Source organism: Apus apus, chromosome 2 (genome assembly GCF_020740795.1).
Source record: "Apus apus isolate bApuApu2 chromosome 2, bApuApu2.pri.cur, whole genome shotgun sequence".
Classification (NCBI taxonomy): Eukaryota; Metazoa; Chordata; class Aves; order Apodiformes; family Apodidae; genus Apus; species Apus apus.
This window is the reverse complement of record NC_067283.1, coordinates 34,541,616-34,563,611: the sequence shown is the minus strand read 5'-3', so window position 1 is coordinate 34,563,611 and position 21,996 is coordinate 34,541,616. Positions and strand designations below refer to the sequence as shown.

At 36.4% G+C, this 21,996-nt stretch overlaps 1 protein-coding gene across 2 annotated transcripts in view; it reads left to right on the top strand.

Moving 5' to 3' along the window:
- The window catches only part of SKAP2 (src kinase associated phosphoprotein 2), a 118,618-nt gene that overhangs the window by 56,745 nt on the left and 39,877 nt on the right, over nucleotides 1–21,996 (top strand). Inside the window, exons 5-6 of one of the 2 annotated variants that reach the window (XM_051609990.1) lie at nucleotides 11,946–12,023; nucleotides 12,747–12,830. In XM_051609990.1, the coding sequence (XP_051465950.1) occupies nucleotides 11,946–12,023; nucleotides 12,747–12,830 (162 nt within the window). The remainder of the gene's footprint in view (nucleotides 1–11,945; nucleotides 12,024–12,746; nucleotides 12,831–21,996) is intronic. The other variant, XM_051609991.1, reaches the window with a different exon arrangement.

The following is a 21,996-nucleotide window of genomic DNA, read 5'->3' as shown; positions in this document are numbered from 1 at the left end:
CCTTTAGTAGTAGAAGTCTTAAAATGGAGAAGAATCTTGAATTACATCAATCTTTATTGTAAAATTCAGTTCAGACTGAGAGAGGTGTATGTAGATGTAGCTAAATATTTTTGTTGTAATTAAACATTACTGCTTTTGCCTTTCTCACTATAGAATTCATGGTGACCTTTTTTCTTTCTTGTAGTCTTAATGTAATGCTACTGCTTCAGCTCATTTCTTTGAATAAAGGATGCTAATTTACTTGTATTTACACAGATGGCCATTTCCTTTTCTTCAGTTAACAATATGCTACAACACATTTTTTACTATTTTTCCTGTTTCTGTAGAAATTCCTTGCTAAAAAAATGTGTGACTTCTTAATTATCATAATTTTTTTAACCTTCTTAATCCAAAAAGTCAGGATGGTACTTTTTGGGGCATTAAAATATGACAGTTGATTCTGCCTCCAAGAAATAATTAAATGGAGAAGTGATATGTGTGAGGGGATCTTTCTGAGACTATTTGTAAACTTTTGATTTCTAAATGTTGCCTTCAGGCTTGGAAAGAAAAGCTCTGTGTTTGTAAAGATTATCCTGACAGCAATATGCTGGGTCAATTGTCAGGACATGTTTAGTATGGGGGGATGTATTAATCTGCTATAGCTTCCACTGTAAGTGGTTGGAATAAATAGAGGGCTCAAGCAGATGAAGAGGGATTAACTGTGTAAATTGAGCAAACTCTTCAATCACTAAACCAGTGATTTTACAAAGGATTAGTCTGCTTTTACAAATATTGATTACTGATTTGTTACTCAGAATGAAGATGATATAACTTGTGCAGCTGCTATGTAGTATGCTATGTGAAGTGTACATCCTTCATATTAATGGGATTGTCATAGGCATTACAGAAACAGATTTATTACAGCAGTGCTGTTAGCATTGCAATAGTTAAAGTTGTGTCAGCATTTCCATTATAAGTCCCATTTTCTTTTTTTGGTATTCATAGGTCAACTTTCAAATTTGGTCCATTGAAATTTGGCAATACCAGTTTATAGCTTTAACACAGTTATTATTTCTGTGCACTTTTAAAGAGAACTGAATTAACACATTTAAATTAGAAGGAAATACTGCATATAATTTTTTTCAAAAAAGTGTGCAGGTTTGAATTCTTTGTTTTTAGTGCAGCTTTTGAGCGGTGCTGTGTATGTTCAGTAGTTTCATTAAGCCAGATTTGTAGAGGAGTGTGTGTTAACCAGTTGCTATAAAGGGAAAATAACTGAGGAGTTTTTGTATAAATTAGCTCTTTTGCTTGTCTGAAGGCTTGTTTGGCTTTTTTCCAGTTCCACTATTTATCAGATGAAGATACTTTCCTTATAAATCCCGTACCACTTACGTCCACAGAACATAATGCTGTCACTAAATACTGTCCACAGACCAAGCAACACTACTCCATTAGCAGGTTCAGTTAATTCATGCTGTTTTGATGTTACAACTGATTTAAGTTTCAACAGTGGTACATTCATCAGGCAGCTTTTCTTTCTAATCCTTAATTTAGATTTATGTGCAGAGGTAGGCTTAAGGAAAATTCAGGTGTGGTGTGAGACTCAAGGGACACAAGATGAGAATTCAGTGAGTTTGGAAAAAATCCTACTGATATTTATTCAGTTACTTCCTTATTTAAAAAGTCTTAAGTTTAAAAAAATACTCATTTCTCCATATGTTGTCTTTTTCCTATTACATAAGTACCACAACTAATTCACAACTCTTTGTTGTCCTTCTTTGGACACACTTCAGCACCTCAATGTCTGTCTTGTAGTGAGGGGCCTGAAAACTGAACACAGTACAGGCAGAAATGCTGAGTACAGGTTTTTCTCTTTCTCAGAGAAAAACAGCTTCTGCCAGAGCCCTTGTTACTTGCATCTTCAAGTGTATGTTGTTTTCTGTAGACTTGAAATGCCATAGAAAATATTAGTGTGGTCATTCAGAAAACTTAAGAGTTGATACTGGAAGGTGATTCTTCCTGTCATTCTTGGTACTCCAAAGTGAATGACCACTGAAATTTACATCTGGAAAGCTTTCAGGAAACACAAGAGTATTCTGCTGGCTTCTTACATTGTGCTCTGTTGGCTTCTTACAGTGCTTCCCTTGTTCTTCTAAATTTGTTTCCATGCAATTGCAGCAAACCAGATTTTTTGTGGTGGTAGTGGTGGCAGCAACCTCCATGTGAGAGGAGGCTTGAAAGTAGTGGTGTGTTTTTCCAACAAAAAAAAAACCTTTGGGTTTTTATTACCTCTTGTTACCTGTTTCAGAGTACTTAAAAATAGACACTGTGTTAGTCACTTCAGAGTTTTTTACCTTTAAGTTTTCTCATGGTCTTGCTCTGTAGATTAATTTTTTTAAGTGCAATGTCAGTATTGCAGGAGACTAATTTTACCAGAACTTCCTAGTTCTACATGCTGAATGATACTTGATATGTGTTTTGTGTGCTGCAGTGGGAAAGCTTGAAAGGCTTGTGAGAGATTTCTTTTGGTTTTATTTTAAAAAGGCTTGTCTTTACACGCAGGCTGTAAAGTCATAGCTCCATCTGAATCCAAATTAGCTTTTGGATGCAGAGGAGCTTTGAGTGTGCTAATTCACTGATCACTGAGCATAGTTTTTTAGTGAAATTATCAGTAGAAGTGTATCAAAAATGAGGCAATGAAGCAGAACATTTTGTGTTAGCAGGAATGCGTACAGTGTGGAAAATGAAAACTGTAGCTTTCGTGGACCTCTTCATTGAAATCCACAAGTGCCACATTTAAGGATGTGAGTCTTTTAGCTGACTGCGGTAATTCTAATCTCTTCCTTTATACAGATGAAAGATTTTTCAGCTCCAACCAGTAATGTTAAAACTTTTTTTGATCAAGGATATGAGCTGTTGGAGCATATAAAATGCTCAAAGTGTGTATGTATGTTTCCTTTCAGAAGCTTTGCAGGCCAGGCTGTTGGCTAACAGTCAGAACAGTTGGAACTTTGCAGACTACACAGCTAATAAGAGAGGGCTGCCACTTGGCCTAAGTGACTTCCATATATAAAACATCATACAGTTTATGTTGGGGTTTTTCACTGGTGTTTTGTGGTCTGAGAATTTCCTTGTTTCCCTGGATTTCTTTGGCATTGCTCACTGTATTTCCAGTGTATTACACTTCTGGTGAGAGCAGTAGTTAAAATTCCCCTTCCCAAGTATTCTGAAATGTGGCATGTCTTGAACTGTAGGGGTTTTTGTTGTTTTTTTTTCCAGGGGTCTTAAACTAGCTTCAGGAGCTAGAAGCAGAATAATTTAGGTAAGGAGGTATATACACTCAGGAGAGTATACCAGACAAAAAATCTAGGAGATGATAAAATGAAGAAAAAGATGATGTATATCCTTTTTGTTTAATCAGCGTGGGATTGGTGAATAATCTATTTTGCATTGTATTACTAAAATTAGGATAAGAATCACAGAGTTCATGTGGTTTAAGCTCTCATAGATCTGTCAAAATGTTGTTGAGTAATAAATACTTGAATTGCTAGGATACTAGAAACTAAAAGAACATGTACTACTATTTTTAAATGTAATTTGGAAGTTAATTGTTTAGCTTTGCAAGAAAAGGCATTAGGCAGCTTTTCTGCCGAAACATATAAAATCATTCTCATGTTTGGTTAAGTAGTTGTCATTGCTTGGTCTCAGTTTAGGCTTATTTGTTGAATGAAATGTGCCAGTTGTCCAAAGATGAAAATTTAGACCCTTCAAAAGTGCTAATTTAAAACATTATGAAAAAATCAGAAGTAATAGGAAACTTCTAGTTCTAACTACTGTAAGTATTCTTAGGGCATTGTGATATGTGGTCATTTCCAAGGGATTCTTATGTTTACCAGGTGGCTATTTAAAGATAGTAGCAAACTGCACTGTACAATTGTATTGTAGTATTATTTTTTCCAGATGTTTTAGATGTTAAGCTGAAAACAGTTGTTTTTTTTTACCTGGGTGTATTAAATGCTGGCTTTTACCTTGCTTCTCAATAAACCTGTAGGACTTTCTTCCTATTAGTCATCTGGGAATATAGGAATCATGATGTGGTTAAAGATGCTATCCATATGCAATTTGACATCATGTTGGTCATACTCCAGCTGTCAACTCTTTATTCCTGGCCTTTTAATTTTCTCTGATTAGTTAACAGCACCTTCTGTGGTTCAGCTATTGTGTAGATATTCTGAATCTTTACTTAGGGTTTCTAATCAAAATTAGATGTGTGTGCTTGTCTGTGAGACGATGCTGGGAAATTTCAGCTGGCCTACATAATTTCATGAGAATTTCCAGTACCTCTAATTGATCCATCATGGTCTATTTTGAGTTGCTTCTATCTGCAATGCAGAGGCATTGTTTTTATCTCTGTGTTTTCCCACATGCTCTGTTTCTCAAAGTAGGAAGCTGAACTGCTTGTTGCATAGGCAGAATTTGTATTGTCAATCTCTACAGCTGATAGCCTTTTCTGTTAGCTGTGGTGTGGGCATCTGGGTGACTGAAACCTTTCTGTCTTGCACTGAGATGATTAATTAAACTTTAATGATCCTTGGAGGGATTTAAGCAAAACTTTGTACATTTCTGTGCCTCCTATTACAGTGGCGTGAGCAGTAGACCTTGTACAAGAGACCTTTACTGCCCTATCTTAGTTCTGTCTTCTCACCTTAGAATATTTGAGAAGCAGCAGAAGTGGAAAGGCTGCTCCTGTGGTGAGCAGTGGTCCCTTTTATAACCTTGGGCGATAATGCCTGCTCACAGCAGAAAACTTTTTTTTTATCTTCTATGTGCCATGTCTGTATTTGTGAAATTTCATTAATTACCTATGTGAAAGTTGAGTTTGGATCAAGGAGTGAAAACCATGCATTCCTCTGTGCATAAAGGTGCTGTGCAAAGTGTAACGGTGGGCATTTTAGAACCAATTTGACAGCCAACAAAAGAAGGTGTAGTTCAGGACAATACTGGTTTATAAACTCTAAGTTTGGCTGAGGAGTGTGTGATGTAGGAAAATGCCATTAGGCTATGGGTCCTGGCGAATGGCGTCTGGCTGGCTGACTCCTGTAATTTATTAAAAAAAGTTTGTCAAACGAAATGTTACAACTACTGGAGAAACTTTGCTTAGAAAACAGATGAGGATTGAGAAGCCATAGGACGTAAGATTTTTAAAATTTAAAATATCTGGATGCACAGTTATTTGATTATTGCCTAAATGAAAATGACAAAGATTTCAAGCATGCTGCTTAAAAGAACTAAATATTTCTGTCAAGAATATGTTGCAGTTGTTTTTAGACTGCCTGGCTCACTGCCTTCTCCTGAGCTTACAGGAAGGAAGGGAGGAGAAATGCTCATACTGCTCTCCTTCCAAGGGAGGAGTCAAGAAGAAATACTCGGCATTTAGGCCTCTAAGGGTGTGGTATTAGTGTTTGTAATCCAAACTTCACATCCTAAATTAGAAAGAATTAAAACTAGAAACAGATGACTCTTCTTTAAGTATACTTTAATAAAATACACTGCGGGCCCTTCTTAGGGGAGTATATCAAGGCAAGTTATTATGTGAAAATTATTGTAAACTGTTAGAAAACACAATGGTGAATGCTGGGGATGGCTCCAGAGCAAAACTTCATAGACAAGGCAGTCTTCGGAACAAACACTTTGAAGACCAGAATCCTAACTTTTCTTGAACAAATGTTTCAAAAGATAAAAAAGTTGTGTTTATTCTCCTGAATGAAATGTGTTTTCTTTAACATTTATCTTTTGATCCTTGCTTGTTAAACTAATTCAGAGCTATTAAGCTAGTACATTTGCAAAACACTGCAGTAGTTGTTGTGAAACTTTTCAAGACTATTAATGAAGCAAATGAGATTTTGTGTGATCTTCCTACTAATAACTTTTCCTTAATCAGAAGAATCTAGGAAGTGGGTTTTTTAAAGCTCAGTATACATTAATCTTTAATTAAAAAATCTAGGGAGAAGGTATCCATATGAAAGTAAAGCACCTCCTCTTTAGCCTAGATTCCCAGTGTTTGTGCAACAGATGTTACCCCAGTGTATTGCTATGTACAGATTAAAAGATAATTGAATCCCTCTGTAGTAGCTATTAAAAATGGATAAATGCTGTATTTCCAGATAAAAATGAAATAGAGATATGATGAATTTTGGGGAGAAGTGTGTGAGAAGGGAGATGAGAGGGATGAAAATAAGATGAAAATACTTTTTGTGTTGTTAGAAACATTAGTCATGCTTTGCTCAACTTTAACACAAATATTTTCAGAAAATCTTCGCCAGTTTAGAATTGCAGCCTGAGAGATATCATAAAAAGCCCTGAGCTTGAGGACAAACCCTTCAATTTTCTGCTTTTTACATTATATTATTTCAGTAGTTAGAGTCACTCTTTGTTTATAGAGAAACATCCAGTTTAAAACTAGATTACAATATATGCTTTCATATTGCCAGCATTCTTCCCCTCTGTTTTCTATGTCAAAGTTTTTACTAACAATAATTCAAACAGGGATGTATTTTTGGTTCTTGTTTTGCATAAATGGGTGTTCAGTAAAAAGGAAGCTGGGAAAATATTTTGAACAACAGTGATTATATATATATATATATATATATATATATATATATATATAAAAATTATTTATTTTTTCCCCCCCAAGATAGATAAAGAAGATAAAGAAATAGCAATCTCCATTTCCTCCATATAATAAAATTAATGTATTTTGTTCAGGCAGCTTTCTTTTACAGGGATTGAAGAACAGTAAATATATTCTTATTTGAGCTAGTAGTTTTTACAGTTATAACAGTTAAACCTATGGTGTCTACTAGGAAAGGCAGCAGTAAACAGCCACTTAGCTGTTACTGAATTACACTTATCTCCACTTCGCCTGTTTAACTTCCCATAAGCATGCTAAGCACCTCTTTAGAATGCATTGACCTCTAATTATTCCTTGCTTTATGTATCCCTTAGCCCACATTGAAGAAATAAAAAATACTCCTATTGGTATACAGTGCAGAATAATAAAATCCTGGTTTTGTTTTATTTGTCATAAACAGAATTAAATTTTCACACCATTGAGTCCTCCAAAAATCAAAATGCCATGCATAATGATTTAATTTTATGGTTTCTCATGTGAAGTGACACTGATGAAAATGTTTTTAATTACTGGGCCAAATTCACCATTGCAGTCAGGTGCAAAATTACATCATTCAGACTTTTGCCTGTGATTACCAAGTTGCAAAAATTGTAGCCGTGCCATAAGCTATAGAATAAAGTCTTTCTGAAGCCACAAGATGCACTGGATTTGTGCAGTAGAACCTGTGCATGAATACACCAACATTAATAATGTTCATGTTGGTCCTGAAGTCAAAGCATGACTGGTAGAAAAGCTGGTTTTATGCTTGAGTGAGAACATTTCACTTTCTTTTCACTGGAGGAATTTTTAGCCTGGCAGCAATAGCGTTATAATAACTGCCAGCTGCTCACTTGGCACAAGAGTGCCTAGAACCAAGAGGAAGAGCCTGGTGTATTATGTGTGTAATTTACTTTTCTCTAAAACTTGAAGGTTTAATCCTCATAAATATTTTAATCTGGTCTTTGATGGCCTTTGTACACATCAGTCTGGGAATATGTATGTAGAGCATAGTTTTGAGATTCCATTTTGGGGTACATTTAAATAATTCCCACCAGGATAAGAAGATAAATTATTCTGGGAGATTCATTTGTGAGTGGGTGGTCAAGAAAGAAGGAAAGCTTTTAATGTTGAGCAGATGTACCTTCTTCATTTTATACGGGTGTGTTGGGGATGCAAGATAATAATCTCTCCAAATATTGGATAGTATTGATCTGATTTTCACATCAAAAGAATAAGGTTCAAGATCTTTTTGAGATAGAAACTCGGAAATGGAAAGGAGACTTCTTTTTGTATCCCCAACTCTGTGCTTTTCCACTGCAGTCAAGGCAGTGATACAGCAGAAATTAGATCTAGAAGGGTACACAGAAGCAATTACTATACCTTTCTCAGCCTTTACACTCACACAGCTGCAAGCCATAGGGCACTTCTTGACTCACAGTACCACTTTACTCTTTAGTAAACTGGCATCAGAAATTACAGTGTACCAAAGGAGAGAGCAGGAAAGAGTTTGGGCCTATTAAACATCTTTATTTCTAAATCCTTGAGACATATCTGGAAACAGACTGTCCAGGGGTAAGTAGGTAGGTAGGAACACATGGTGGTCTCTACTGGTATGATTTTGAGAGAAAAATTTTGCTCTGATCTGGTAATCAGTTTGACCTTAAGTATCTGAGCAACAAACACTGAAGCACTCAAAAAAGTTAGTAGCAGTACGTGCTGTGTTGCATCCCTAGGATGCAAGTTTCTTGCATCTCTAAATGTCAATCTCCAGTGAAACTGAGGAAACTGAAATTCAGGCCATTTAACTTGCATTCATGAAAGAAAGGAAAAATTTTCTTTGTCCTGAAGGTGCCCTGGGCCATGCATGGTAGTCTAAGTTTTGGGAACTCAGAGCTCTAAACTCAAAAGTGTATGCAATTTGAAGCAAGTTGTTGAATTTGCTTCACAGTTCTGTATTAAAAAAACAGTAGTGCCTTCTTTCTTGGCAGTCTTTCTCTGTGTTAAATAGATCCTTTGTAGAAGGAGCCATCTTATTCAGAGTCCAATGCAGTAGTCAACTATTGAGTCTCTGATCTTAGCTGCTAGTGTAATGTAAACAAATGCTGCTTTACTATAACAAAGTGCTGCTTTAGTGATGCTTTTTATTAGATTTGTGCCAAGCCTGATCTATTTCAAAAAACAGGGAAGCAACATTTTGACTGAAAGCAAATCCCAACCTGCTGTGCAAATTGCAAGCTTTCAGTTGGGAGTTCCCACATCTAGGGGTTGCAATTCACTCTAAATCCTGTTTGAGATGCAGAAAAGAACAAGCAGTAAAAAATAAAAACAGAAGAAAGGTGGAAGGGTGACACAGTTTAGGAGTCTTCTATGCTGACTTTAAGCAGATGCTGGAGGGAAGATGTCATTCTCCCTTTCTTCCCCTCATTTTTTGTTGCAGTACAGCAGTAAGAGCGTATCTGCATTTGTGCCTTCTTCCCGCCACATATGTACAACACCTGTCATTAAAGAGAATCTGAGATGAGGTGGTTGTTTCTTTTTATGCTTTTCATGCTACTTATTCCCTCTCCTCTTGCTTTTGAATGTATGGGGGAATGAAAGAAGGAATATAGCCAGATTTATACTTTTTCATAGAATGATTCTGTTTCCCTTCCATTTCCTTAAAGTACAGCTGTGTCTTGGGATATTACAACCAGGTCCCCCTCTTGTATCTATCCACTTAAAGTTCTGTTGTATTTTGTGGTTCCCAGGCTTCTCTGACAGGAGGATGATAATATGTGTGTGATCTGTTTCTGCTTAAGGTTGTGAGTGGCAGTGGGGCTGACCAGCTGCTGCTTTTTTTGTGGAGTTAGTATCTCAGTTGCTTTGAGGAAGAGAAAAACAAACTGGCTTATTTACAGGCTGAGGGCAGGAGGAGGACTTCCCCTGTTCTGGTGACACTGCAGAACGAAGACGGCATTTTTTTCCATGCAGGTTATTTTCTTCGGGAGCTTTAGGTGCCCTATGCAAAATGAATGTAGTTTTAGAAAATGCCATAATTAAATGTATCCTGACTTGTCTTGGCAAAAGCAGCAAAACTGACAGTGATTTGAAATTTTGACATTTAGTTCTCTGAAGTAGTTCATTTAGATGAGCTTCCACCTATAGGCAAAAGAACATAAGGAGTTATTTGAAATATATGCTTGTTTGGGATGGTGTGCCCCATTTGTTTGGGCTGTTCATTACATGATCATCGAAAAGCAAACTGATACAAACAGTAATGAATAAAATTAGATCCAAGTAGTTGTCGAAGTTTTTAAATTAAAAAAATTTAGGAGTGGACTGGTTTTGTTTGTTTGCTTAAGTAGGCTTTGTCACCCACATCTGTGGGGATGCACTATTCTAAAATGAGCCCTGTTTGAGGTAAAGCTGTAAGTGTTGCACACTGATGCCTCCCAATGACCGATATAAAGCAACACACTATGTATATTTCTAAAAGTCTCCACCTCCCCCACTCATATTGTCATTAGATCATCTGTTAAAGTAACTATTAAACTTACCATGTACCAGACAGTGAATGTCTTTATGTTAAATTCTCATTTCATATTGTGCAGTGTTTGCATGTTATCAAGTGAGGGGGGACAGCTGCAACATTTTGAAGTACCTGTACATGGGGCCATTAACTCTTGTACTTTTAACACAGTAGTAAGAATTCCATAGAAGCTGAAATAATAGCTAGTGTAGTCCTAAAATCTAAAAATAACATTAATTAAAAAAATCAGCAGAAATGTCAATGTATATAAAATTCTATCCACTTCCTTATGGTATCAGCAAAATATTTTTTTTGTCTAAAAACCAGGTTGTATTATTTAAGGAATGCATTCTCATTTTGAGTATTTTCATACTTTAAGAAATAAAATTCTCTGCAAGGTCCTATCTCTTTTTCTTGTATTTTACTTCTCACAACTGCATTTAAGTAAGACCACCATAAACCAACTCACTTGTGGACACTGATTAAAAAAATAATTCTATTTTAAGGGACAACCTAAAAATCAAGGAAGTTTGCATCACTTTCTGGAGACAGTGTTCTTGGTTCAAGGTCAGGCAATTGATCTTTAACCCACTCTGCATAGCTTGAAGTATGTTTTTTTTAACACAGAGGCTGTCTACTGGTATCAGCCCTTTTTTGTATGTTTATATTGGTAGAACTTAATGAGATTACATATATTTTGATGAATAAATGCTGCCGTGTAAACTTGCCACCTACCTACAGTGTCTCTTATGAATATTTGATGACAAGAAGTAGTAGGAACTTTGCTGTGGTACTCACATGCACTTAAAAACCCAGCAGCACAGACATAGCTTTTGTTCTGTTTTGTTTTTGCTTGTGGTAATCAGTATGAACATGTATATGCACGTTCATTATTTGACATATCTAACATGCTTCTTAATACTAGGAGTTCTGTTTAAATAATAGTAATTTTGTTGTTTTAGGAGGGAAAGGATGCAGGACAGAAGATGTAATTTTTAACATCTAGATTTCTATTTTAAGTCAACACAGGGTTGACTGAAGTCATGCTTCTAGCTATGAGTTAGCAGTTAAGAAAAAGGAAAAAAATATAGTGGAACATACTCACTATTTTGCAGATACAGGCATGTTCTACACATTCTAAATCTAAAATGAGTGTCCGTAGAATGACAGTTTTGTAGACTTGTGTGCAAGGTCTTCAGTCTATCCAGTATCACCTTAGAGATCCTGCAGGCAGTACTTTTGTGTCATAGTGCAATTTAGGTAAGGCCTGTCAACAGGCACCAGCCGTTATGATCTCCTACTCTGATTTCTGGTTTTTGTAGACAGCATAATAGAGGATGCTCACCTTGTATGTTGTTCCAAGATGATTTTGTGCAAAGCTGAAAACCACGTTCTTGATTTAGTTGTGTTGAATTGCGACACTTGGTATTGTTTGCACATTTGAGAGCTCACTGTTTTCATTATCCAACTTGCTTTACAGACTATATCCAAAGCACATAACAACGTTTTCTAAGTTGCTGTAGCTTGTTTATATATTTTTCTTTCCAAGATTCACTGGGCCTGCTACACAGCTATATTTTTTCCTTACTGAAGTGGTGAAGGCAGCAACAACAGCTCTGACATTTGTAATTACAGGATTTTAAACTTTAAAATAATCTGGCATAGCAGTTACTAGAATAATTTTTCCCAGTAGCTCCTGCATATTGAGTGTAAAATCCGTAGTTTTTTAATGCTACTATAATACTTTGCTTGAAAAGCAGCTCTTTACAGAATTTATTTTTCTTTCAGGGAATCAGTTTCCTCCTATTGCAGCTCAAGATCTTCAGTTTGTTCTGAAGTCTGGGTACCTTGAGAAACGCAGAAAAGGCAAGTACCTCTCTTTGTGAAATCTAGGGCATATTTTATATCTGGGAATTGTATGTATCAGTATTTGATGCTAAACACACAGATAACTTCAGACAGGAGTGATAAAGAAAATGGAATAGAAGAAATGTTGAAGCATTATTATGCCAAAGAAGCACAGCACATAGCTCCTGTAGTATTAAAAGAAAATCCTATTTCTTTATTGACTAAAAAAAATTATGCTGTGAAAGTCCACTCTCAGCCATAACTCAGAGACTTTCAGATATTTTTGAAGAAAACATTAGGAACGTATGTAAAAGTACCATATGTTGACTTCATGTTTCAGTGAGCATCAAGATTTATTTTCCTTCAAGAGGGCAAATATTGATCTCAGCTTTGGTTCAGTCAATATTTACCTTGATTCAATAAATCTTATATTGTCACTTTAATACCCACTTAATGCTGCAATAACTCTAGGAAATATTTAGGAAGTTGTTCATTATTTCCTTATATTTAATGTTACACATGACTTCTCTCTTTATATGATTTTAAATTCCCTTTTTTTTAACCACCAATTTTTGTTTCTAATTTCCATCTCAGTACCGTACATTTCTTCATAACCAGTTTTTGTAGCCTTTTCTTAGCACTTTTCCTGTCTCCTTCTCCCTCTTTCCTCACGCTTGAAAATAAATAAAACGTGTTAAGTAATACCCTAAAGTGATATAACACAAATTATATTAATTGCAGACCACAGTTTCCTTGGCTTTGAATGGCAAAAGCGTTGGTGTGCTATCAGTAAGACGGTCTTCTATTATTACGGAAGTGACAAAGGTAATTCTGATGATAAGCTATAAAGATGATCTTTTAATATTCAGGATAATATGAAAGCTTTAGTGGAGTTGGAAACTGTGAAACTAAGGTAATTTTAAGAAAGCAACAAAACTTTTAAAAGCATAGTTCGTTCTTAAAGAGTGCTGTGAATGTTAACAATGTGTAAATATTCTTCAAAATCTAAGATGTGCTCATTTTTTTAAGCAGGGAAACTGAGGAAAAAAGAGTAAGTTACTTGTGAAGCTATTTTGTGCACCAGTAACAGCTAGCTATTAGGTTTGACAGTATGCTGGTACTCAATTTACTGGACAGAAAATTAATTCTGTCCAAATAGGATATTAATTTTAAAACACCTTCTAGTAATTAAAACCTGAATTCTTTAGAGATGGTTGTATCCATGAAAATCTTGGTCTAAAAACTGCATAGTGAAGTTCCATGTTTCTTTCTAAATGGCTGATGTTCTGAAAACTCTAGAAATTAAGTAATATATTTAACTAAAAGCCAGTCATGAAAACTAAGGCTAGCTTCTGAAAATGACTTTTAATGGCCAGCTTAGAAAGAATCTGGTGTAAATGTTTGCATATCACTTTGAATTTTAAAAATTGACAGTCAAATATCCTGTAAATTGTGTGCCAAATGTATTTGATAATGAAGAGTAAAACAGATGATACATAAATATATCAGTAAATTTTAAAAGTGCAATTGTAGGTTGATTTTTTTTTTTTTCTCCAAAGAATAATTATTCCTGGGCAAGCTTTCCATTGAAGCTTTTTTCTTCTGCTTATGTTTGCATGACCCTACTTGAGATTAGTTATTTTGTATTATTTTATTCAAAACCTAATTTAAATTGATCAAGTTTATTTCATTCTTCAATATGTTGGCTCATTTAAACTCATCCTGTTTCTCTGTAAAAAAAAAAAAGTAAAGTAAGGGTATAGTTATAAGTCTAGTTTTCATCCTGCTATAATTTCCCATCATTTTCTGTTTCCAAAGTTTTGTTAGTATACCTGCTAAATGTTTTTTTTCTTTGCGAATTTCCTTGTGATTTACTGATTGATCAAGCCTCAAAAACATAAACCAGACAATCTTTATTTACAGTTTTTGAGGAGGTGTGGTGAAACAACTGATTGGTCAATAGTAATCTGTTTCTCTGGAAAAATCTCTTACACTGTTTGTTTATATATTTGCACATTATCTAGTACTTAAAAATGGCAATTTTGTTGGTCAGATTATATGGCTATTTTTTTGTAGATTGTTCTGGGTTTTTAATCTTTGGCTTTTCATCTGCTAGTTTTTGCAAAAAAAGGAAAAACCTTTTTATATTTCACTTTTTGTTTCTTCTGTGTTTATGCTAACGATTCTTCAAGCTTTCTAGCGTATTCGGATTTTTTTTTTTTTGCAGTTGTTGCACTATCAAGGCTGTTTTGTAATTTCTAATACTTATGCTGAAAGTTAAGATACGTGGAAGCATGTTTGCTGGCACGTGGCAGGCTTGTCATGTTAGGAATTCACTACGATACACTGTGGAATCTCTTTTGTTTATGGATCTGTAGACAGATGCTTTCGCTTATACACTTGCAGCTTTTCTAGCCTGCAGATCGGTTGGGGGAGAGGCTCCTAACTTTAACCCTGTGATGTGAGAGAGGCACTAAGCCCATGGAGCATCTTCTGGGAGTTGTATAGACATGGCTGGATTCCCAGCAGTAACTCACGGAGGAAGCAAACGAATCAGCTGCATAACTTTCTGGCTACCTCTATGGGAGTAGTGCTGTTAGTGCAGAAAAAACTACCATAGCGTCGTGGAATTGTTTTGTCTTGCTGATCTGGCATGACCAACAGAACTTGCCTTTGAATGTTTTTTCCTAGGCTGATTTGAGCCTTTTGATGCCAGAGTACGTAGAGGTGCCTGTTACAGAGCAGAAGCAAGTTGCCATCATTGTGCTGAAACTGGATACTGGGGATTGCTGTGTAGTTCCATGGCAAACTAGTTTGCTGTTGAAATGGAGTTGTTATGCTGATGGTTGTGAACATACATGCTGCTGTTTAGCTGCACATTGTCAGCAGGATGGGGTGTGTGATGAGACAATCTTGAGGAAATCTGGCATTTCGTTACTGGAAGAACCCAAAACTGTTTTCACTCCCACAATTATGGCCAGCAGTGGTATTTGTTGTATGGGGGTACTACTGTTGTAGTGGGGCCCTTCTTGTTCTGTTTTGAGCTAGGACAGAATCAATATATTTTTTTTTTTAGTAATTTTACTTTTCAGTTAAGTCTCTTCTAAGTGACTGCACTTTCTGCAATTAACAATGTTTTTCAGTCAGTGTCTGCTTCTAGGACTGATAAAGCTCGACATTGATAAGCATTGCTGGAGAATGGTATGCAGAACCAAGGTCACTGCTTGGTTCTGCTAGACTTCGTATGTGGTAGAAATGGAAGGGAGGAAAAAGGATCACACTTGTGACTCTCCTGTGGGATCACCTGACAGGTGACCCAAAATTCACCAAATAAAATATTCCATCCCATACTCAGTGTAAATCTGAAGGATCACGAGGGTCAGACTCTCTGCATCTGTGGCCAGTGTCCTGGGAGGACTTTTTTCTTCTGCCTTTGATCCCAATCTCAGTGTTCCTGAATCCAGTTCCCATCTCCCACTGACTCCAGTCCAGGATTTTCTCAGGGTTGCCCTACAGTCTTAGTGGGGAGTTACTGGGGGGTGGTAAGAGCACAGTATTACTTTCTGTATGTATTTGCACATATTTTATTTTTCATTACTGTGTAGTTTTGTTTCCAACTGGTAAGTCTCTATCCCTTATTCTTTCTCTGTCTAGGAAGGGAGGGGGGTTAATATAGAGGGTCTGTCATTTGTTTAGTTGCCAGCCCAGTGATAAACCTTGACATTTATTTTACTGTGACCTCTGATGCTATACCAGATAACCTGGGCCACAAAGAAAACGATGGTGAGTTCTTACCAGCTTCAGAGCAGTGATGAAGTGTGCATTTGGGTGGCTTAATGCGAAGTGCTGCCACCTCCTGAACTGTTTGGATGGCTTCTGTCTCAAGGATGCTGGTCTGCTCTAGCCTATGCAGTGTCTGCAGATGTTTTGTATCAGCTGGGCCGTCTTTTCTGGCATGTTCCAGGGCAAATTCACACAACAGGAAAATTCCCCCTTGTCAATGTGAACCCAGTTTGAAGAGATAAGGGAGAGGGGGGTTCCACATTCGCTCAGACCTGCTGCCTATGTCACTTCTAATGGGTAATGGACTGCTAGTGCCTGTGTGTTGTGGGACATAATGCAGAGAAGCAGCAGCTATTTCTAGGTCTTTCTTGGCTTGTTTTGCTTGGTGTATGTTTTTGAAACAGGACACATAGGTGAACTATCTGTGAAGGATATTTTTTGTTGGGTACAGTGTGTATTTTGTTGGCCAAGATTTGCTTTTCATGCACATATATCATATAATGTAATAATGCTAAATGTGAGGCTATCAGCTGTCTTTTTATTTGGTTGTGTAGATTTGTTGTTTCTAAAACACTTTGAATTCTTCTAACTTCCTTTTTACATTGGGAAGGCAAGAAGTATGGAAGTGTATAAAGCTCACAAACACATGTAAAGAAAAGTTTCAGAATAATTTAATTTAGACCTGAATGATGAAAAATGAGACCTAGTCCAGGAAAATATACTGGAAGCTAAAGCCTGTGAAAATACATTAAATTACTCTATGTATATGTGTTCACCTAGGAGCTTACAAGCATCATTTTAACAGTTTTGATGCCTGGAGGCTAATCAAGGTCTTGTTTTCCTGTTTCCTCTTCTATTTTTGTGGTGCATTTTTGGTGCAGCACTGGATAGTGGAACAATGTGATTTAGCCCTTCAATATAGAGAGGTCTAAGCAAATCACTTGCCTTTTTTTTTTCCTTGATCAATATGTGAAGTAGATGGAGGAACAAGGTGTTAAAGGTTTGACCTAATACTTTTATGTCCAAAATAGGTATTCCAGGAAGGGCACATATATTTATTTGTGCTTATGCTGCAGTATGTGTTGCCAGCATGTTGCACACAAGATTGCAGAGGAGTGTATTCAAAAGTTCGAAATGGCTTGGATTTCCACAAGCTTGCCTGGTCCTCGTTTTTATAGTCTTTCTTTCCAGAAATCTTTTGTAGTCCTTCATGTATCTTTGCTTCCATGCAGTTGCATCCTGAGGTAGGTACCTTGTTTGCAGATACTTTTTTTAAATGTGATTTCTGGCAATTCCTGTGTGCTCAGGCACCTAGGTGGCTAACCTTGCAGACCTCAAAGTACACGTGAAGAGGGAAAGTTAATTTGTTGCTTTATAAACTAGTGAATTAATGGCTTCATTACTTCTTCCTCACTAGGCCACAATGTTATATGCCCTTCTATCTCAGCAAACTGGAGAGATCAGCTAAAGGTTTAGCAAGACAATAATTGATAATATCGTGGTAATTCTTTCCCCTGTTAATGGGCACTAAAATTTTATTTTCATTTTTATAACTTGAAAATGGTATCTGCTTGCGTGCTAGTAATATGATGTTGGGGGGGCAGATAATTCACAGGCTTTTAGAAAAGTCTGAGTATATTTAATTTCTAATTTAAAAATTGTTTTTAGTTCCTAATTTCTAGGTTTTAGCATGGGCATGAAAATGTATTTTTCTGAATAGTAAGATAGTAATGGTCATGCCAATGGATGGAATACTTGTATTTGTGCAAAAGAGGGGTTTTATTTTACTTTGTATTTTGTTTAGTTGAAGAATTTGGTAATGGAAAGATACTAAGGGAGAGGGAAGCCAAGGCAGAACTACATTTGCAAATCTGTCCTAGTGACTCACCTAACCAGGTTACTGCCACATGCTAAGCCTGCAAATTCCCCTTCTTGGAGTGAGAAAAGATATACAAGCCCAATGGAAAGCTGTTGAATTATCCTTTTGCTTTTAGCTATAAAATTCTTTCTTCTAGTCCTCCCTCTCTGAAGAACCACATAGGAAAGGCAAAAGTCCTTATTTAGTTTAGTTGAGACTTTACTTTTGACAGAAAACATAATTGAAATCTCCAGGAATTGTGAGTATTCAATAGGACTTTTTTGTAGCAGGATGGTGGTGATCAAAGACATCTATCTAATGAGTACTAAATCTTCTACTTGAGAATGTTAAATTCAGACCTTGAGAGGCATGCTTGCCATTAATACTGTGTTATTTAAAAAATAACTGTTGAGTATAGGCAAACTGAATCTAAACATACTGATGTCTTACATTGTGTGTTTCGATCACTGCCTCCATTTCCTCATTTTTTAAATTTCAGTTTTTCAGAGGACTAGATTAAAGGAAAGGAAAAAAATAAATTGCATTTCACATTGGCTATCTAAAAGGGAAGAACTCCTATGCACACGTTTGGAAAGGACTTACAAAAAGCTGGAAAAGGAATTACCATTTTGGAGGTACTGACACGTACTATTTTTAGAAAGCAGACATCCTGCACATAGAAAAGTATGTGAAACTACATTTAGCATGAAGCCATGTAAACCATAAGATCTTTTACAGGTTCCTAATTTCAAGATGAAGAGAGTTAAATTATAGATTCTAATAGTATCTATAAATACTTTATCACTCTCTGAAATCTTTCTGTTTGCCTTTGTTCCTTATGCCTTTCTTTGTAATGTCTTTCTACTATTTGAGTCCTCTCTGTTCTTCAGAATGCACTAATTCTTTTTACATGTGCTAATAATATGGGCACATTGCCTTAGGCCTCAAATTTACAACCCAATCATTTCAAGACCCCATTGAAGGTTTACCCTTCTTTGTTTTAAAAGTTCCCATGGACTCATTTATGCATGGTTACTTCAAAACCCTTTTTTTCTGCTTCCCTTGAGACTTCCCCCCCCAATATAATATTGGCCCTGTTTCTGTTAACAGTACTTAACTATTTTTAGGATGAATAAAGTTTATAGGTAAGAAAAATGTTTAAAGTAGCTCTGACATTTCATTTAGATCTATATTTCTTCTATTTTAAATATATCCCCCATATTTATTTCTCTCAAACATCTATGTACTAGCTTTGACTTTTTTTTTTTTTAATACTTAGTGCCTGAATGTCCACTCTGTTACACTATCTTTTTACAGCTCTAAATTCCTGATGCAAAGTGATCTACAAAGAACCAGACTTACTTTTCTGTTGTGTGACTGATTTGGGGAGAAGGAAAGAGGAGGAGGAGATAAGAGCAAAAGTTGTGCAACAGCATATGCTTGATGATTTTTGCGATTGTTTTTGTTTTTGCAAGACTGATAGCATTATGCTTTTCTAGTTTTGTTTGGTATTGTTTGGGAAACAAGGGTTTCCAGTTGTTGAATTGCAAAGCCCTATGTTGAGAAAAGATTAGAATGTTATTCTTCAGGGAAGTTGTTCCATCTCCATGTCTCTCCCTAGTTCCTCCTAAATATGCTGTTGTATTCCTGCCTAGGCAAAACTCCAGTTCTGAGTTGGGGGTTCAAAATGAAAGTGAAATCTGTATAATATAAATGTGCTTCCTGAAACTCCTTTTAAGGCTCTCATCATAAAAAAACCCCTATATTTTAAGTCTCCAAGTAAAATCTTTAAAGCTTCAAAAAATTTTTAAGATATAAAAAGCCCCTAGTTCTACCCTAATTACAGTCTCCAGAAAATATTTCTGATGTAAACAATGTAACTCTGAATGTGAAATTTCACAGAAGTCACTGCAGCACTATGTTCACATAACAGCTTTCAACTGAAACCTAAGTCTGTCTGCACACCTATTTAGCTGCTGGCCTTTGCTGAGAGATGAAGTCAAGGTGATTGTTCAGTCTGATGATCACAACATGGCCCGGCTTTCAAGTCTGCACCTGACTACTGTACCTGACCAAACAGCTACCATGGAGCATGGTTTGCTCCACAGGGATCAGGTGACGGGGTTAGTCTCCAATTCCAGTGCTACCTGGAAAGGTGTATTCTGCAAGAGCAACTGGGATTTATAGGTCTCTATTGCTTGGCACCATCAGAGCATGTAGCTGAGTGCTTGCAGATTTGTGTCCTGCCATTCTGTATTTGTGGAGCCATTTCTCAGGACATACTAGGCCTTATCTCTGGCCTGCTGCCACAGGGAGTGTGAATGCATACTGAGTCTTTCCCTCAGCTTTAATGGGTTCTGGGTCAGGGATGTGAAGTGTCTCGTCTTAAAATTGCCTCGTGGTCAATATTTTAAGCATGTGTGTAATGCTACACTGGGCTTTAATCAGAGGTACTTTACTGCACATACAATTAAAACCAAAAGTAGCTATGGTATGACTAGTCTGCTGCTATAAAGGTCAGTGAAATAATTTAATAGGAAAGGATATTTTTTTGGTGGTGCATACAGGTAGTTTTCATTAGCACTGGAATGGCATGTTCAGAGAGATAAGATAAAGACATTATAAACAATAAAACAATCAAATGCAATATGGATACCATGCACAGTGTTCCTCTTTCAGTGCAGAGCACAGCACCTCCCTGTTTTAACTGCATTGCTCTGAAAGAATCAGTCCTAGTACAGAGATCATCTGAGATTAGCTCTGTAAAACTGTATTACCATAAAAGGGACCATCCATGTCAGAGAGAAGCAGTCTCAGAAATAATCCAAGAGACTAAATTTGAATACTTGCCTCATTTTTATCTTGACAAAATGTTTTTACCTTTTGAACCTGGTGTTTGTGTATTCTGTCTGCATGTTTCTGTCTTGGGTCTTGATAAACCTTCAGCATGGAGAGTGAGAAATTAATGTGTTTCACTTCCTCATCTCCCTGAGGTCACAAGTGAGGGAACAATGCAATTTCTAGGCAGAAATGAATTTCATTAAATAGAAACCTAGTTAACCTATTTGAAGTTATTATTTTTAATATCTGCCTTGGTGCAACTGTATGAATTTTGCATCTGTGTGCTGTTTGAGATAGGGGTGGAGGATTGAGCAAATATAAAATATTAACACCGTATCATTAGTACTTTATTAAGACATAATAAAACTTACTGTGAGGGAAGAGACTAGAAGAGAAAAAAGAACAGTGCCCTGGATATTCTCACACAATTGTGTTGTTGGTATTTACTTGCCTGGAGTAAGAGTTCATAAAAAGGTGGAAGGACAAAGAATTTGTCTATGTTCATGTGAGATTACTAACAAGAGTATTTGTATGGTGACTGCCCTTATATCCTTTGATGTTCATGTTGCTTTGTTAGCCAATTCTTGCCCTCTTGGGAGTAGAAAAAAGATTTGCTTTCCTATTTCATTTCCAGAAAGATGACAAAATTATGTTGAAAATGGTAGTTTTTCCTGGTTTATCTGTTGTAGAAATTTTATCCTTTTCGTGAGAAACACAAGTAATGGATGCTTAATTTGCACCTAAGTTCTGTTCAGCAATACTTAAAATAGTTTTGCTGTTGTCCGATGCTTACTGTTAGTTAATGCTTTTGTCTGTTGTGGAAAAACCCCCACACTTAATGGCATTTTTCTTTCGTTTGCAACTGCACTTTGTTCTTTGCCTGCCTGAGCAAAATGTGACTGATGATACCTATCTTTACTTGAATGCTGTGCTGTGATCTACAGAAATTGCAAAACTTATTTACTTTTATTTTTTTGGTTTGTTTTTAATATTAACCATAACATGCCAGAGCACGTAAAATCAGATGTAGGGTTTGGTCTGAAGAGCTGAGGCGTGTACAGGTGCTGCTTGCCCAACATGCAGTGTATTTAAACTCAAGCCTGTTCTAAGTGATGCTTTTATAAACCAGAACCTTTGAAAAGTAGAATTGTCTTTAAAACAACCACATGGCTCTACATAATAAACTGTGGTAGGGCTCAGTACTTTTATTAGCTAATTAAACATTTGCTGTGTTGAGAGAAATGCTTTTGGAACACACGCCTGAATTTATAACAAAATTCATTCTGTATTTCTGCCATGTGGAAAAGGAGGCACATCTGGGAGTAGGTGGGAGAATGTGAAGAGAAGCTTTTTCAATTGCTTTAAAAGAAGTTTGAAGTTTATTTTTTGAGTGAAGTGGTTAGTTTAGGAGGGAGCTCAGCAAGTTCTGAGCTAGACAGGTTTTTCCATTGGTTTACTGAACCTGAAAGAGGCACTGATTTATAGAAAACATGTCTTGCAAGTTCCAGT